General features: G+C 39.3%; 2 protein-coding genes across 2 annotated transcripts in view; both read left to right on the plus strand.

Moving 5' to 3' along the window:
• The window catches only part of FBXO40 (F-box protein 40), a 277,886-nt gene that overhangs the window by 65,002 nt on the left and 200,424 nt on the right, over positions 1–12,460 (plus strand). The gene's annotated exons all lie outside the window — the stretch shown is intronic.
• The window catches only part of CD86 (CD86 molecule), a 39,027-nt gene that overhangs the window by 26,008 nt on the left and 559 nt on the right, over positions 1–12,460 (plus strand). The window contains 5 exon segments of the mRNA XM_079306498.1: positions 2,667–2,716; positions 4,008–4,288; positions 4,290–4,353; positions 9,234–9,545; positions 11,572–11,712. Coding sequence (XP_079162624.1) covers positions 2,667–2,716; positions 4,008–4,288; positions 4,290–4,353; positions 9,234–9,545; positions 11,572–11,712 — 848 coding nt within the window.

The following is a 12,460-nucleotide window of genomic DNA, read 5'->3' on the forward strand; positions in this document are numbered from 1 at the left end:
GGGCATTGGGACTAGGTGCTCTCTAAGGTTTCTTCCAACTCTTTACATTCTATGATTTTATGATTCAGGACTGGAACCCCCCTGTACTGAGCCAAGTGGGAACTGGCTCATGTTTGGACCAAACCAAAGCCCTCATGAATCAGGCCTGTAAAGTGCATTTGTTCCATGTGCTCATAATGGCTTCTTCTCCTTTCGGTGATTGCACTGCAGAGACAGTAAATAAAGGGTTGAGTGTGACTCCTGACTGCATACTGACACGATTTCAATTAATATACTTCTCCATTTTCATCTCTGACATCCACACATGATTTGTAATTGTGAGTCATGGAGACACCTTCAGGAATGACTGAAAAAGCACCAAAAGGGAAGGCACACCATGTATGCTAGCTTTATTTAGCAAGGCAAAATGTTTACCTCCTCATGGACTAACCCCACATTATTCAGTATGTCAGAGATAATTTTAAAGCCCTGAGTCTTCAAACCACTCCCATCTCATCAGTTATCACTGGCACTGTGAAAAAGTGCCACTTCCACAGATGGATGCACTCAGCCCATGAACAGCAAAACTGCACATGCATACACAGTTTCTATCTTTTCCTCTCTTACCTGGCCCCCTTTGACTACTGGTCAGTTCTGGGACAAAAGACTTTCAATGGCCTGCAGATATAAGAAAGAGTTTATACAGGATTTGTATTGAATATGCCAAAGGAATGGTGTAAGTAACCCACAGTGATACTGTGTAATTTCCCTTCCTCCCTTCAGTCTTCTGGACACCAGCTCCAAGGATTTGCATTTGTTGGTTAAAGGCATTTTATAAAAAAGGAGAAGAAAAGCTGCTTGTGGCACTGAAGATGTAGCAGCCCAATTTATGATTCAGCAATTCTCAATAAAGCAGCTCCAATGAGAGAAGCAGCTTGTCACACTCACACTCAGTGACAAGCAATTCCCCTCTGCAGGGAGGGTGGGTGTACACCCCTCTGCAGACTCACAGGGTCCTTCTTCATACCACCACCCCCAGAAACATGCCTTCTCCTGGAAGATGGCAGCCAGGAAAACATGTAAGCTTTGAGACTTCTGTCCTCACAGCTCCAAATCCAAATCATTAAGGAAAGCATTCAGTGCTATTTGGTATTTTTGCCTGGGTTTTTTCTATCTCACTCTCATTTTCATTTCTGGTTTTGATCTTTGTTTCTGTGAGACATCATTGCAAAACATGCAGTACACTCTCTCCACTTGTCAGTAGTTGCTGAATTGCTTTAATTTCTCCTCTTACGCACTTGCACTGAATCAAAAAAATAGAGCTATCCTTTATTTTTCACTTGACTGAAAGCCAAAATTCTTATTTATAGGATGGAAATATGACTGCTGCACAGTAGTTTCTGTCGTTTTCAGTGGCTTGACACAGGCATTTTTACTTAGGCAGTCAGTTGTCTGGTTTAGTTCAGTGGGGCCTAGCCTGGGAGGGGAAAACCCCTTGATAAAAGTTTACCGTGTAGTTGGGTGGTTGGAGCAGAAAAAGAATTACCTCTGTCAATGACAGTGGATTCTGCATGATTCTGCATGTGGACTGAGTGGCATTCTGTATTAAACAGAAGACACCAGAGACCTGGAGTAAAGGTAAAGACCCAAGTGTACCAACTTAAAATAAAACATGACAGAAAATGGGAAACCATCCATCAGGAAAATAAACTAATAGTGAGGACAGCAGGCAGATATCTCACTGTTTTTAGCTAGTATGAGAGCTGGAGAGTTTTACATCTGCTCCTGCAAAAGTTGTTTCTTTGGAGCTGTTTGAAGGAGGAGAGTGAAGGAACTTTGGTGAGAGTGGTATGAAGGCTTCTCTCAAATATCTGGAAAAGGCACACAAAAACCACAAAGATGCTGCTAAAATGCAAAGTAGCAAAGACCAGATGCAAGACTGCTCTCAGGGTGCATGGGAATGGAGTTAGGGTATTTGCCAGGACTTTGGGCCCTTACACCACATGAACCCAAGCAGCCAGAGAGGAGTTTTGCTTAGGAGACATGACATGGGTTTTTTTTCTTTTTTTCTAACGAGAAACTTTTTTTTTTTTTTTTACCATGAACTATGTGCTGTTTAGCATCAGCTGTCTGTATCATATAACATCAGATTTCTCTATGCTGTCGTTTGCTGTTGTTAACGATATATTCCTGTCACAAAACTGAAGATCACACACGTCATCACTTCTGGTAGCTGACATCTTCCCCACCTCCCCCACCGAGACGTCTCCCCCACCTCTTCCTTCTTTGTCACGCTCTCCTCCCCCTCTACTTTCAATTCCCCATCTTCTTCCCCACACTGCCAGGCCAAGTATGCTCCTCATTCCTCTTTCCTCTGCTCCAGGCGTTTTGGGTACTTGTCTTGCCCTTTGGACCTCAGGGACACTCTGTTCCTCCCATGGCATACACAGTCTGCAGTAATCTTGCACCACATCACCTTCTCTGTAAACCAGAGATCTGCCTTGGCATGCTAGTTGTGGTTGCTAAAGGCTGGGAAACACATAGAAGCCATTGCCCCAATCTATGGAAAAAGGTGAGATTAACTTTCTCAATACATCTCTCTTGCTAAAACTTCTTGTTTTACCACTTCTTTGGGAGTACCGGAGTGTTTTCAACCTCTAATATATTTCTTTCTTTCCTTATTACAGTGTCATGGAGTTCTGCATACTCTTCCTTTCTGCTATGATCTTTCTCCCAGGTAAAAGGCATATTTTTAATTGTTAAAACTGTTTAGATTTTTTGTGTCTTGCTATGTGATACTTTCTCATCCACTAAGAACGTCATTCCTTAGTAGTATTAATCACTTCCATTGCACAATCAAGGTCATATAGCCTATGTGACATGTACTTAAATAGTGTGCAGGCACTCTATAAAATATATATAGTAAGTACTTTCTCTCTTCGGCATTACATCTTTATGTTACACTTATTTTATGTTGCTCTTAAATTCTCAATTTAAATCTGTCTTTAAAATGTGTGCATCACCTGTGTGCATTATACAGAAGAGCAGTACTAAACTGAAAACTGGCAGTTTGATATGGGACAACTGGAGTTTGAGGCAGCCACAGAGATAATTTTGCAGTCTGGTGCTGTGGAAGAACAGTCAAAACTTTGCACCAGGAGAGAGACTGTAAATCTTATCCTCCTTTAGAACATAGTAGAGATGTTTGTATCTTCTGGGACAGAGGACTGCATTTCTTACTCCAAGAAAACACAGTCCCCCCAGACCACCACCACTCATAATAATGGGCACATGCATAGGGAAATGCAGGAGAAAAATCATCCCTTGTGTAGTGCACTTCATCCTTCCTTTGCATGAAGGCATAATTGTGTTTATTAACCATTTCTGTTAACAAGATCAGCAACAGAACAGTTAAACCTGACATTTACTCTGTCATTAAATTCTAAATTAATTACAGAACAGTTAAATCTGACATTTAATTTGTCGTTAAACTTTAGATTAATTCTTCATTGAGACTGAAAGTGTTCACCTGCTTCTGGCCTTCTGGTCATGCATTCCCTAGACACTCATATTTACCACACAGTGTGTACTTCACTCTTTCTTCAAGAATTTCATGCTGTGATATTTTCTTAGGAGAATTAATTCAACGTTTTAAACAGAAATTGTGCAACTGTCTTCTTTGTGGCAGAATTTCATTACACTCAGGATTCTGCAAGCAAGAATTGTTTGGATCTTTGGCCTGCAGATAAGTCTTGTAAAATACAGATGCTCATGATCTCTGTGTGGTAGGCCTTCTTTGGGAAGTAAAATATAGGAAGAAAAATAAGAAACGGTTTTATGACCTGAATTGTGCAAGACTAAATGAGTCAGTTTGAACAACTACATGTCCTGTCATACCTAGTAGGAGAATTTATGTCTAAATGCTGGTGGGTTTGTTTCCATTATTGTTAAGTATTGGGTCTCTGAGTACAACTTGGCATTATTTTGTAGCTGGTGGAAATCTTAATTTTTCTCTCTCTCTGTCTAAGGTTTTGCTACCAGTGTGCATCCGGTGAAGGCATTTCTCCATCACACTGTACACCTATCCTGCCATTTTCCAAACTCTCAGAAAGTTGACGCAAACAATTTAATAATTTTTTGGCAAAAAGACACTGTTAAAGTGGTGCATGAAGTATATTATGGCCAAGAAAAACATGAGAACCTTAGTCCTGAATATATAAATCGCACCAAGGTGGACATGGGCAAATGGACCCTGCAGTTGTTAAATGCAGGAATTGAGGATGAGGGACGCTATCAGTGTATTATTATGCAAAAAAAAAACTGAACAATCAAGAGAGGTCATACACAAATCTGAGTGCTCACTGCACATCATTGGTAAGTAACCTCTTCCAATTGCCATGTGGTCTGTGGGATTCTCTGTGATTTTATTCAGTCCACAACTATGGGTCCTGTCTCCAAGGCCCTGAAAATGTGGCTGCTCTGGAGCAGAATTTCTTAAGATGGGTAAGAGACTTGCTTCCTGCACGTTTTATGGCTTTTAGGACTCTGGAAAACAAACCTGTTTATTTGCATCTGACAAACTACCTTCTCTTAAAAGTAGCAGTAGTTATCAACATTCATGGCAAATTAGAATTGAAACATAGCAAGATCTCTGCAAACACACAGCTATTTTATGATCATATAAATCACAGGGAAAATAAAGAAAAAAATAGCTCACATGGAGGAGTAGAAATTCATATGTTCAGTTAAAGGAAGGCAGAAAATACCTCTGAAGAAAAAATGCATACATACATTGATGAGACTCTACCTGATTTTTTTGCATCAGTGAATTTTTTGTAATCAGGGGAAAAGGTAGTAAATCTTTTAACGGGGAAATGGAAGTGAGACCCCAGTGTTTTCTTCATATTTTCTTATTTTTTCAAAATCCCTAATACATAGTTCTAATATTTCTCTATTTTAAACTATTCTGTTAGTAACCTTTATTCTTATGTCTGTGTTCTGTCTTCCACTGTGATGGCGCTAGTCATTAATAAAACAGCTTCTAGCTTGCACTGGTGTTTCAGGCTTCAGCATACTGCTTTGAAAGAGAACAGGCCAGAAAACAGGGTACCAGCTACTAGCAGGTGTTCCCTTGATCCACAGATAGAAAACATAGATTGTTAATTTTGGTCTTCCCAGGACCTACTGGAGAAGCATTTTCAGTGAGGTTTAGGAGCTCAGAAGCTCACAATGTTCACTCAGTATCAAGGCCTCAGTTCAAGAAGATGTGTAGCATCAAGTGCTCAGTCAATTCAAATAGTTGAATCAGTTATCAGCTTAGCCAAAATCTGAGCAACATGTTACAGATATCTCACCCTAAGGACTAAAAGTCTCCTACACCATTAAGGATTTAGTTTAGGATGACAGTTTTAACAATGTGCTGTCTTCCTTACAAATTACTCTCCATTTAATAAACTCCCAAAGGAAAGATCAGTATAAAACCATATTTTAAAGAACGTCAAGCTCTTCAAAATAATTAGACAAAAATTGCAAATACTGAAATGCACCTCTGTTTACATGCTGCTTTTTAATTAGATCTCATATCATATATGGAGGGATTTTTGTAGTTTTGCATGTCCCATTTAAAATGGGCGTAAGAAAAACTGAAGGCTGTACAAGAATGACAGGCCAGTCACACAAAGATATCGAGATCACTTGGTGACAAAGCACTCAGAAATACTGCAGTACCTTTGAATGCAATTTAAACATGTTATTTTTATGTATTACATTAGTAAAATACATTAGTAAAATTAGTAAATTACATTAGTAAAATAGCATGAAACTGTCCAGTTGGAGGTTTAGGCGGGATGTCAGAAAAAGGTTCTTCACCCAGGGGATGAGTGATCAGGCACTGGCAGGTTACTCAGGGAAGTGATCACAACTCCAAGCCTGACAGAGTTCAAGAACAGTTTGGACAACACTCTCAGGCACATGGTTGTGACTCTTGGGTGTCCTCCGTGGGGTCAGGGTCTGGACTTGATCTTTGTGAGTGCCTTCCAACTCAAGAGATTCTAGGATTCTATACATATGTTAGATGTATTTCATACAGCCACCATGACTTACATAACAACAGATTCAGATCCTTCTCCAGGAAAAGAAAAGGAAAGGAAAGGAAAGGAAAGGAAAGGAAAGGAAAGGAAAGGAAAGGAAAGGAAAGGAAAGGAAAGGAAAGGAAAGGAAAGGAAAGGAAAGGAAAGGAAAGGAAGGAAAGGAAAGGAAAGGAAAGGAAAGGAAAGGAAAGGAAAAGGAAGGAAAGGCAAAGGAAAAGGAAAGGAAAGGAAAGGAAAGGAAAGGAAAGGAAAGGAAAAGGAAAGGAAAGGAAAGGAAAGGAAAGGAAAGGAAAGGAAGGAAAGGAAAGGAAAGGAAAGGAAAGGAAAAGGAAAGGAAAGGAAAGGAAAGGAAGGAGAAAAGGAAGAGAAAGAAGAGAAAAGAAGAGAAAGAAGAGAAAAGAAAAGAAAAGAAAAGAAAAGAAAAGAAAGAAAAGAAAAGAAAAGAAAGAAAAGAAAAGAAAAGAAAAGAAAAGAAAAGAAAAGGAAAGAAAAGGAAAGAAAAGGAAAGAAAAGGAAAGAAGAGGAAAGAAGAGGAAAGAAGAGGAAAGAAGAGGAAAGAAGAGGAAAGAAGAGGAAAGAAGAGGAAAGAAGAGGAAAGGAAAGGAAAGGAAAGGAAAGGAAAGGAAAGGAAAGGAAAGGAAAGGAAAGGAAAGGAAAGGAAAGGAAAGGAAAGGAAAGGAAAGGAAAGGAAAAGGAAAGGAAGGAAAGGAAAGGAAAGGAAAGGAAAGGAAAGGAAAGGAAAGGAAAGGAAAGGAAAGGAAAGGAAAGGAAAGGAAAGGAAAGGAAAGGAAAGGAAGGAAAGGAAAGGAAAGGAAAGGAAAGGAAAGGAAAGGAAAGGAAAGGAAAGGAAAAGGAAAAGAAAGGGGAAAGGAAAGGAAAGGAAAGGAAAGGAAAGGAAAGGAAAGGAAAGGAAAGGAAAGGAAAGGAAAGGAAAGGAAAGGAAAGGAAAGGAAAGGAAAGGAAAGGAAAGGAAAGGAAAAAAGAAAAGAGAAAAAGGAAAGCTTCACAGTGGAAAACTTTGTCTCTTAAAAATACAAAGTACAGACCATGGTGACAAGCAGCTTAACTGGAAAGTCTGTGTTGTGGCATGTCTGCACAGTGCTTCCTCTGGATAGATCAATAAGGGAAGTAGGTGAGACTAGGGAAGCTGTTTCAAAATATGCACTACTCAGAGTGTTGAGACTGAAATGATGTCACAAGAGAGGCTTACGATTGCTTGTTTAAAGGGGACGTTGAAAAACTGAAAAGTGTGGAAAAAGCTCAAGCAGAGTTGGAAAAAATACAGTCCAACTAGAAACATTAAAACAACAACTGATTACTTTATAACCTTATAATGAGAAGAGTTTTGTTTCTAGAATGTGGGAACCTAAAATATGTGTTAAATACTGGATATTTGAAGAATAATAATTTAAAGGCTAGTTAATGAATTCAGTGACAGTCAGTGTCTGGAAGGAAGTGAGGCAGATGGTCACTTGAAGAAATAGAACAAAGTGATTAAGCAATTGAGAAAAATATTAAGGGCTTGATGGACTGCTGTCTCTTGAGGTATTTAATCTAATCTGAAGGCTTTTTTGGAAGACATTAAATACAAAAGACTTCCTGAAATGTGCTTTTCTGTTAATAATCACAAAACCCATATATGTAACCCACACCCTGCATGCATCCAGCATCAGTTTTCAGTAAACTGAGGTTCCAGAACCTATAAAAGAGAAGTTCAGGGCACATTCCACTATTTCCACTTGCTTACTGTCAATAAGATTGAAGCCCTTAAATCACTTGGACATTGTGGCAAGTTTCAAAGCCATGAATTATGTTCCTGCCATCCCTATAAAATAGCAAGGAGAGAATAAATACTCCAGATGAGAAGTCTGACAGCAGTCAGCCAAACAAGTCAGACCCTGAGTTTTCCTGAGGAACAACTTAACTAAATTATGGGGTATAAGAAAGGTGGGGCCTTTTCCATTTTGAATTCATATCCATCAACTCTTGAGGGGATTGAAGTGACTAAGGTAAATTCTGTGCATTGTGTATTAGGATAGAGAAAATAAAAGCAACATCATGCTTTTTCATCCCTATTAAGAATTCTCTAGGGCAAGAGTTAGATCCTTGTTCCAACACATTGAGTGTGTGTGTAGAAGACTGAGACCCTCTTAAGACTCACATCTTTCTCAGAACCCTTTTCCCTTCTCCAATATTTCTCCGTATTCTCTTTAGTCCTATTGGCCCTAAAATAACAAAGCATTTTCAATGAAATCTTCAATCTATTTCTCAGGATTTGTTTCTGATTTTTGGGAGATTGTTGGGGGTTTTTTTAACCTGCTATGTGCCAACTTGTGGTCAATATTATATTAACTTTCCCTCCATATTTTTTTCCATTATAGTCTACTATTTTATTGTGAAGTTCTAACCAAACAAATCCTCGTTGAGAATATCTAGATTAATTAAGAGAGAGTATTGGTTAAAAGCTTCCATTTATCGTTCATATTTTATGTTTAAATAGTTCTCTCCAATCCTGTTTCACTACTTCTTTCATGGGAAACTTGGCTTTTTAGAGGTACAGGTGTATTTTTAATTGATTGTGATGAGTATGCATGACACTAAATAAAAAGCCCTTATGCTATAGTCATGTTCATCAGAAAACCTAAGCTAAAGGGACCCTACCACAAATTGATGTTTACTTAAAATATTGACATAAACCAGGAATATTTCTACTTAAGACAGCATGGCACTTTTAACTTACCTCCATCTGAATTCTCTCAGATGACTTCTTTCTTTACATTTCACAGTTAGAAGTTTCTGTTTTCCCCTTACCCATTTAGGAGGCCAAAGATATAGAGCATTGTGGTCCATTCCCATTTTCTGCTTAAGTCCTTATGTGTGAGCAGGCTAGGTTTCATTATTCTGAGGTACTAATGTGTCTAAAAGAGGTGGGAAAGACAGAGACCCATCAGACTTGCACCCTTGAAACACCCTGAGAACAAGAAGTATCAAGCCTACATACACACCAAAAAAAATGCCAATACAAATCCCTTCTTGGAATGCTCATTGTCTTCCTGAAGAAAACTGTTTAGACTTGTTTCTGCCTGAAAATCTTAAATAACTGGCAGGGGCTGTCACAAATGTGGTGTGGCTGGCTCATGATGCTTTGTCTTTGGTCTGTTTCAGCCAACTATAGTCAACCTGAGATAGCAGAACTGCACTCTGGGGAGCTAAAGCACAATGGATACTTGAATCTTTCCTGTTCTTCCAGTGGAGGTTATCCAGAGCCCAAGGAGATGACTTGGCTGATTTCCTATGAGAACATAACACAGAGCAGTACAGCTCACATGGATGTCTCGCAGGATGCTGTGACAAAGCTGTACAACGTTACCAGCAAGCTGAATATCCCGGTTCCTACAAAAAGCCACACTAATATCAGCTGTTTGCTTCACCTTAGGGAGCAGCTGGGAAGCCTTGTCTCAGTCCCACTGAACATAGGTGAGTATTCATTTGCCCATTCTGATTTCTGCATGGGTAGGAGCAGGCAGTACTGCAGCACAGCTGATCACAGGCAGCAGCATGGTCAAGGCAGGAAATAAACTCCAACCAGGTGTAGAAGTTGGTTTAAAGGGTTGTATGTTCTCCATCCTGTTCACCACTGATTTTCCTCTCTTTTCCACATGGGAAATCTTATTACAGCAAGGAGAGGGCATAGAGAAGGAATTGCTGCACAATCCTGAACACAGCGCTATTGATCCCCTCCCTTTGTTGCTACTCCCTGCAGTAGCAACAAAGCAACCTAAGAGTCTGAATCAGGCAGCAACCAGTCTCTGGAAGTGACAGCTGTTGGGAGAGGTTGTCGCTTCACAGAATCAGAGAGCTGGTGAGGTTGGAAGAGACATCTGGAGATGATCTAGTTCAACCACTCTGTTCAAAGTAGGGTCAACAAGTAGCACCGCACTTTATCCTGTTGAATTTTAAGCACCACCCAGGATAAAGATTCCACCTCTCTCAACAAACTGTTCCAGAGTTTGAGTACCCAGGTAGTAAAAAAGGTGGTTTTTTACTAAATAATTTTTGCTAGTTTAAAGTGCTTGAGCTGCTGTTCTTAATCATTCCTTAGAAAGAGGCAGAAGGCTAACCAGAAGAGTCCCATGGACCATATTTGGCTCACAAACTGCCAAATAGACTGTGCTGAGTTTAAGTGTAAAGACCATGAAACTTGGACTAATATTAGAAGCATTCCTGGTGGTTTTCATAACATTTGGCAGAATGAAGTGCACATTCCAAAATGACTGTTTGGGGATTTTTCTTCTCTGAGATTGTGTCTTTTTTCAGACACCTCTTGCAAGAAGAAGCTGGGGACCTGATTTCCATTATGACTTTACTGCCAGATTATCTCAAGGTTACACATGGCTGATCCTTTCTTTAAACTAAAGCAGTATTTTATTTATCTTCTGGACCAGGACAACTGCTTTTCACATGTTTTTGTTTGTAAGCTATGCCACAAGAACATCAAAATAAAGGCAATTCTTACTTTGTTCATAAGTCCCTTAGGCTTGTACATGTCTCTTTTAGACAATGCTGAAGATGGAGAGCTGTGCTTCAATTAAAAGGAGCAGGGAGCCAAGAGGGAATGGTAGCATTGCAGCAAATGTAGCCTGTAGTATAAGCATGCACCTTTCTACTTCAGATGTAAAATAAATTTGCCACTTATTCTGAAAAAGTTCCACAGTGCAGTTTCCTTAATATGTATTTAGCTAAAGGGTTAAATTATCAACACCAGGTATACAAACTGTTTCTGATGTCTTAGCATTCTAAGACTTTTAAATCCTATTAAAATACAATCCAGAAGTCTTCTCATGTTTGTTCAGCTCTGCACATTGCTCATGATTCTTCTCTCTTCAATTCTTTTCTTCTCTCTGGCTTATGAAAATAGATACCTGACACACAGTGATAGTGGGTAAGAAACCAGGAACTCCACACAAACATAAGTTTTGTTTGGCAATAACTGAAGCTCTATCAGCTGCTAACCCTGCCAACCAAAACCTCAAAAACACAAAAACCAGAAACAGAGGGAAAGTCCTTTGAATTCCCTGCTACTTTCACATCCCTTACAGCATTTCATTAGGCTTTGACCATCATTTCCAGCAGACACCAAGCAGTAACATGTTCCAGGCTCTTCCAACTTGCCTGGTAGCACAGAGCAGCATTGGCATGGTAGCTGCCTCATAGGCTCTTGTATGAATTAAGCTGCAGACCTTTCGCATGTCATCCAAACCTCAGAAAGAGCACTTTGCTTTACTTTTGTTGAAGTGACCAGTAAGACCAGGTAGTTTCAGTAGTTATTGGAAAAGGAAATAAAACAATGTGGATAGTGATTTATTGACAGTATTAAAGCAAAAAGGATGCAAGGGGTCTCAACCTAAAATTCTGTATCATGTAACTTTGGGATTGAGCATTTAAAGCAATTGTTACCAAATGACATCTTTGCTATGTGTATCTTCTCTATTTTCTTATTCAGAGATGAAAGGGAATGAAATGAAGCAAGCAGAGATAAATTTCTTTGGCCCACTTATAGCTGTGGTTGTAGTGATCACTTCTGCACTTCTTCTGGGTTTTGTGATAGTGAAGAAGAACAGAAATATCTTTTCTACCAACCAGAGTAAGTTACTACCTGTCATTCAGCTCTACCTTCCCTCAGCTCACAGCTTTACCCTTCATAATCATCCCTTTACCTACTTTCAAGCTGCTGACAGAAAGTTAGGTTTCATGTTGGACTTAAGCTGAACTTCCTAGGACAATTTAGTTCCTGTAACATCATGCAAGTCAAAGCGTCTTTATCCTGTCTCATCCTGGAATGCATTTCTATCTCTCTTTTGTACTTTGTGAGACTGCCATGGCACCAGCTTATCAACTTTTCCTGTAGTTTCATCCTTCTTTTTTTCTGAGTTTGGGGTAGATTTGACTCCTAAAATCATTGAACTATATAAATCTTTCTTGCCTATCACTATTTATAAGAAAGGTGGAGTTTGGGCAGGGAGAGATGAACTTATATGAAGTGCCTGGAAATATCTCTATCATCACAGAGTTAAGCAGTCAAGGCATTGCTTCACCACAAGCTGCCGACACACTGGGCTGAAAGAATCACCTTGTTCTGGGAACAAAATTTGATCTTGGCATTTAATTTCTCTATTTTGTTCTGAGACTAGTTCTCAGCAGTCCAGGATTTATTTGGCACTGAATCATGCTGACATCAGAATCTATTTTCCTCATAGCAAGAGGGAAATGCATTTCTCAGTCCTATTTCCCTGTACCGCCAAGGGTCCTGAGCTCCACCTTATTCTTTTGTCAAATTCCAAGATAACTGGACATTAACTATCAATGCTTTTATAACTATTTTTTATTTTTTC

The sequence above is a fragment of the Erithacus rubecula genome (assembly GCF_903797595.1).
Source record: "Erithacus rubecula genome assembly, chromosome: 1".
In the NCBI taxonomy this organism is placed as follows: Eukaryota; Metazoa; Chordata; class Aves; order Passeriformes; family Muscicapidae; genus Erithacus; species Erithacus rubecula.